The sequence below is a fragment of the Thermothelomyces thermophilus genome, chromosome 4, assembly GCF_000226095.1.
Source record: "Thermothelomyces thermophilus ATCC 42464 chromosome 4, complete sequence".
Classification (NCBI taxonomy): Eukaryota; Fungi; Ascomycota; class Sordariomycetes; order Sordariales; family Chaetomiaceae; genus Thermothelomyces; species Thermothelomyces thermophilus.
The window spans coordinates 4,156,920-4,163,693 of NC_016475.1; the positions used below are offsets into that span (position 1 = coordinate 4,156,920).

The 6,774-nt window shown below is 37.3% G+C and overlaps 1 protein-coding gene across 1 annotated transcript; it reads right to left on the reverse strand.

The window, feature by feature from the left end:
- Positions 1-6,351: 6,351 nt before the first annotated feature.
- On the reverse strand, positions 6,352-6,552 carry MYCTH_2063953 (uncharacterized protein; the record flags this gene model as incomplete). Its single annotated transcript, XM_003664577.1, has 1 exon — positions 6,352-6,552. A coding segment is annotated over one exon (201 nt), but the record flags the coding sequence as incomplete, so codon positions are not given.
- Between the last annotated feature and the right edge of the window lie 222 nt (positions 6,553-6,774).

The window sequence follows — 6,774 nt, forward strand, 5'->3', positions numbered from 1 at the left end:
CCTGGCTATATAATATCTTCCCTATTTCTCTGCTTAAACCTTGGCACCTATATAGTTAAAGCAAGGCAGAACAAATGCCGATGCCGGAACTCGAGGACGATAAAGAATAGGAGGTTAAGGAAGTTTTGGTAGAGCAGGCTAACGGCAGGACCTATTGGTTCCTAGTAAAGTGGAGGGGATAGCCCTCTGAATTTAACTAGTAGGTGGACGAAGAAGACATCGCCAATGTATAGGGTAAAGTACGTAAGTTTAGGAAGCGCGCTACGACTATAGAACGCCTACGACACGGTACGGAAAAGCATGAGAAGAGGCTAGGAAAAGGGTGTCTACGGAAAATGCCTAGATATATATCCTAAGGAAAAGTATACTAGGTAGAGTAGCGCGTTACTATAGTAATACGCCCTAAGATAGCGATCGAAATACCGCAGAAAAGGCCTGGAGAAGGGCGCCCTAGGAGGGGCCCTAAGCTATATCGTAGAGAACTATATTTTGAATCGATATCACGTTAAAACTAGGACAAAGAAGGCCTTACTAGAGATACCAAAATCAGCAAGAAAAAAAAACATTCGCATTATAGCACTACGAACCGGTAGAGCAAATCTATAATACCGATTCGGGGCCGAAAGGGTATCTACTCTATATAATTAAAAAAAAAACGAAAATAAGACAAAATTTCACCCCCCTGAAAACCCTGTTAAAAACTACCGTAGGAGACAAACTCTAAGTCCGCTGTGTGTTTGCCTAAAAATCGGGCCGCCTTGCCCTTATTACTTGGGGCTCCTACTATAAGTATGCCTAGTTTAGTAATAAACTTATACTTAGCTATCTGCTAAGCGATATAACCCTTGTCAACAGGCTCTAGGTAAGGTAGTAGCGAATGCCGCCAGATTATAAAGTTATATAGCACTTATACCGTATTAGTAAATAATTAAGTAAACTAAAACGCGACTAAACCTACCATATTAGCGTTAAACCTAGGCTACAGGTTAGTAGCCGCGATTGCTTACTTACGATTGGTTATAAACTTGCTATATACTAGCCATTACTCCCATAAATATATTAGTATCTACACCAAATCGTAAGCAAAAACAAACAGGTACCTATAGAAGTAATCTTCTTATTACTATTATTAATAAGACCTATATTAGACTAATAGTACTTCTTAACTACCTTAAAAGTGACGGCTACATTATTTACAAGTGTAATAATACGGCGGTAGCAACACTTACTAAGCATAAACAAGTCCTTAGTATTGGCCGTATCTAGCTTTAGGGCCGAAACGACCTTATAAGCAGACCAAATAATAATTATAAGGTCGACTATATTACTAGTTATAGCACTAGCAGCCTAAATAATCATCAATACCTAGGGAATCGCTACCAAAACGTATACTTACTAGGAGGTAGCTCGTCTAGTAGCCCTAGCGGTACCGAAAACACTTAAATAAGCTAGTAGTAGAATACGTATACTAAACGTTAAGGGGGACCTCGTCGTTTGCCTTAATTTCTTTAATAGCGCTATATAAGCACCGTATATATAGTAACGAATCGGCCGTGCTAAGCTACTAGATCTCTATAGTATCACTACAGACGCAAGAATAAAGATTTGAAAATTGAAAATTTGAATTACGGGCGGCCAAAGAGCGAACGATCTAAGGAGGATAAGATTAAAGATTAAAAGGAATTCGAGAGCGAAAGGCGGCCCTCTAAGAAAGTCAAATATTATTTCTGTCGCTGTGGCGGAGACCTTCCTAACACCGCGGTAACCACCAGACATGTTTATAACAAAGCGAATCTTCAGACAAAAACATTCGAATAGTAACCACAATAATGGCGATACGCGTACGAAAATAAAGGCGCCTAGCACCTACCTATTCTACGTATAAGCGCGAACAAAGCTATAACAATAAAGCGCTAAAACAATGGCAACCCGCCACTACCGAATAGGCATCTGGAATAAAGCTATTCCGATAGAGCCTACGGGCCTGTGGACAGGCCTACTAAGGGGGAGAGTAAGTTATCACAAACGCCAGCCAACCCGCGCCTACGGCCGGGCCGTGACAACCTGGAGGGCCTGTGCCCGGGCACTAATAGGTATAACCCTACTATAATGGGCACGATCGGGGCACGGCCGGGAAAAGAGGATGGCCGATCCGTAGTATAAGATGTACCTATTAGCCTACGGATCCGAAGGGGAGGTTTTCCTCCCTAAGGATTAGTCTGTATAACTACGATTAGAAAGGGATGCAAATAGGCAGCCCGCCGGCCCTAGAACAATTGACTCCCCCTACCCCTGTGATCAGTACGACCCTGCTTAGAAAGGCCTTTGTAATAATGCTACCTCCCTTGATAACTAGCCTAGGAGAAGGCTGCCCTGATAATAACCTATTATATAATAGGTTATTCTAATCTAGGTATACCTTCTTTAAATAGAAGTCTAGTAATTCTAATACCTTAACTATTAAATTATTTAAAAGATAAGTATCTCCTATTTTTCTTTAAACTTCTTCTTACTTTTCTACCCTTCTAATTAACTCTCGTTTATAATTATCTTCCTCTACTTAGATAGCTAATATTACTTCTTCTTATATTACTTCCCCTTCGAACTTACTATAAGCTTTTATAAGCAAGTTTAACTACTATATTTACTAAAAGAGTTAAGTACTAGAGATATAAATCCTCTATCTAAGAAGACGTAGAAATCGATAAGAATACTAAGCCTATACTTCCCTTGATAACTAACCGGCTAGTAGATTTAACGATTACCTAGGATAATTGGTTCCTTATGCTTCCTAAGTTTATATAGGTAGTGAGAGCAGCTTACCTAGAAGATCCTCTAATGTCTTTAGATTATCTAGAGGTAGCCTTAATATAGTATTAGTATAAATTATTCCTTTTATACTATAGATTTTTTTTATTAAATACCCTAAGATATAGGTAGTCCTATATATTTACTAGGAGCTAAACCCTAATCCTAATACTTTAGAGTAGATATTTAGAATTCTAAGACTTGCTCTTACCTATATAGAATTCTTCTATACTTATAAGGGAGCTCTAGCAAAGCGGTTATACCTAGTTTTTACGGAAATTAACAATAGTAGTCTATTTAATTAGTAGATTTATACTATAGTTACCTACTAGGCCCGAGTTCTTAGTTTATTTATCTAGGTATTTAGGGATATATAAGAATAACTTCCTCCCTCTAGTTAGAGGAAGAGCTAATTAGGGATATAGGAATCTGGTACCATGCTAGGCCTATAAATAGTCCTACCAAAGGTCGATAACTAAGGTTATCTCTCTAAGGAATAAGAAGCCTATTACCATTTACACTATATAGCCATTCTATAGCCATATTTTAATAGGTTCTGTCCTAGACAGATAGTATAGAAACTACTACTAGAGTAATAAGAAGTGCTTATAGGAAGATATAGTTAACGATAACTCCTAAGATCCTAACCTTCGGCTTATAGGTTAGGCTAAATTTGACCTTAATAGCTAGCTAAAGAATGTCTAACTAGTAACGTAGAAAAAGAGCTCTCTAATTTTAACAGATTTAGATAGTATAGTTAGGGATCAATAGGTAGCTTATAAATAGGGTAGATAGCAATTATAGGTAGGAAACTAGGAATTTAAGGAATAGGGGGTAAAGGTAATATAGAAAAGGGATAATTAGAGGTTTAGATAGTAAAGAGTAAATAGAAATAAAATTAAACAAGGTTAACTTATACTTCCATTAATAGTTTGAAAATCAAAATCTAGGTAGTTTCCCTCTAGTTAGTTTAACTATAAGCTCCTATTATTACTATCATTGCTCTTAGGCTTTAGATCTAATAAGTTGGTCGCTTAGTTATAGTTACCTAGTTCGTCCGGGAGCTTTCTCTTCTACTACTACTTCTTTAAGTACTTCTAGTAGTAAAGAACCTACTTCCTAGTTCTAAGGGTCCTACGTACCTAGAAAACTATCAGACCTATTAGCTTTAAGCTAAACTCTATCCCGCTTAAAAAACTTCTTAACGTAGTTTATAGAATATAGTATCTATATAGTTATACCGTTAAGAGTCTCTAGGTAGTAGGTATTTCTGTTTCTAACTTCCTAGACCTGGTATAGACTATACTACTAATACTAGCGTTTTCGAAACGAACTTATATCGATCTACCGAATATTATTATAAACTAGAACAAGATTGCCTACCTTGACTTAGGCATTCCTAGCTCTAAATTTACGGTAATAGGCTTTATTTCACTATTTAGCCATTTTTCGTCTAGCTTTAGTAACCATTTTAGTAGTAACTTCTAGATCAAATTTCGTATTAAATAGCACCTTAGTATAGAGTTCTAGTAGTTATAGACAGGCTTTTGCTTGATTTTCCCTATCTAGTCAGACGGCTATAGAGTTCTAATAAAGAATTTACTAGGTAGGGACATCGTTTTTAATCAGGCTAATAGGATTATAGTTATAGATAAGGTTAAAGGGTAAGCAGCTATAGCTATTTCGAACGGTAGTATAATTAGTATATAGGACGTAGGGAAGAAGTTATCGCTAGTTCTTTCTAGTTCCTACGGTTATCTTTGCTAGGGTAGCTATAATAGGTATATACCTAGCCTTACTAATACTATTAGCCCTAGAGTTATAGGGAGAAATAATAATACGTTTTACTCCTAGTTCCTCTAGGATAGCTTTTACTTCCCCTTTGAATTTAGATCCCCTATTAACGACTATAACTATCGGGAGTCCCTAACAAAGGAGAATGTTACGGTTAATAAAGTTCTTTACCGCTCTAGCTAACTTGTTAGGTAGGACTTTGGCTTCTACAAATCCTAAAAGATCGTTACACGCCTCGAGGAGGAAACAAGGCTTCCCCCTCTAGTTAGAGGGCATAAACTAGATATCTAAGTGCTATTTCGTAAATAGGATTAGAAAAGGTTCCGAATGTGGATACATTTCCTTAAATCTTTTAGTATTCTATGCCTAACACTCTAGGTAGGTATAAATTTACTCTACTACGTTAGTATATATTCTCTTCTGGGAATAATAGTTAGTAACCCTCTAGTAAGTAGCTTCTCTGCTCTTATAGCCTATCTTATCGTAGCAAGCCTAGAAAATTCGTCGCCTTTCTTCCGGGGTGTCTACTATATAACGAGGATTCTAGGTATTGTTTATTAGCCAAAGGAACAGATAGCCTTTGTCTACCAAATATTTAAGCGCTTCCTTCTTAAATAGATGTCGCTACTAGTATAGTCAGATGGCTATAGGTTCTTCTAGAGTGGCTAAGTACCGTATAATAGCTCTAGAGTATTTAAAGTATCCTTCCTTAAGGTTTAGGTCTACAGGTTCGGGAGGATCGCTAATACGGTTAGTATAGATTTACATGTCAACCTAATTGTCAATATCCTCTTCGTTTACTTTCTCCATCTAGTCAGATAGACCAGGAGGCTTCTACGAAAGCCTATTAGTAATAGCGTTTTTAGAACCCGGGATATATTTAACCTTAAAGTCAAATAGCCGAATCTATACGATCTACCGTATCATCAAGGCTCTAGGTATATCACTAGCTACGCCATTTAACTAGTAAACTAGGACTAGAGCGTCTGTTTCTACGATAAAGTAAACGCTAAAGAGGTATCATCGGAAATGTTTTAATAGGAAAAGTAGTTCATAGAGCTCCTGTTTAGTAAGGTCGTACCGTTTCTCTGCCTTAGACTATATCCTACTCTCGAACTAGTATAGGTACCTCTTTTTATCAAGGCCGACTTGTTTAATGACTCCTCCCTAACTAAAAAGACTTGTATTGGTCATTAGGTATATCTAACCATACCTAGGGTCATTGAAAATAAGTAATATAAGAACTAGGGTAGTAGTTATTCGAGTTTAGAGTTCCTTTATAGCCTGCTATTAAGTAGGGCCCTATTCCTAATAGGCATTCTTCTTTATTAGATCGTATAACGGCCGAGTAATCGTAGTAAAGTGCTTTATCTAGATCTAGTAGTAGCTAACAATCCCTAGGAAGGTATAAATATCCTTTAAATCTAAATAGGAAGTCTACTTAAGGATTTTCGCAACTTTAGCATTATTAGGCAGTCGCCCTTCAGGTATATAGAGGTAGCTAAGCAATACTACTCGCGGGCGGTACTACTAGGATTTCCTAGTTACAATGGTAGCTCTAGCGAGTTTAGCGTTTAGGAGAACTATATTAACGTTTTAGAGGTATTCGACTATAAACTTCTATAACCTAGGGGCAACTTCTTCCCCTTTATAGTCAGACTATAGCCCCTTTATATAGATATTATCTAGGTAAATACGGCAGATATCTGGAATCAAGTTCTAGAAGATCCGGGTTATCGCTTGTTAAAACTAGGCAATAGAGTTCGTTCCGCCTATAGGGAGGGTATATATCCAGAAGAGGCTAATGGGCGTTTGAAAGGTAGTAAGATCCCGGCTCCTTTCGTTAAGGCTGACTTGGTCGTACCTAGAAAATAGGTCTAAGAAGGAGATAACTTCATAATTACTAAAATCCTTATTAAATTCCTCTATAGCTAGCGGTACAAATACGTTCTATATAGTTATAGCGTTAGCTTTCTAGGTATTATTAATTAGCTAGAGACCGCCGTCCTTCTTAAGGATAAGGAACTAGTTATTACGGTAGCTTCTATAGCTAGGCTTAATAATCCTATGCTAAATCCGCTACTTTAGGAGGTTAATAACCTTTAGCATTAACGGCTTCGGAATAGGGATACTCTTTAATTACTATACTATATAAGGGATGGTCCGGATAAC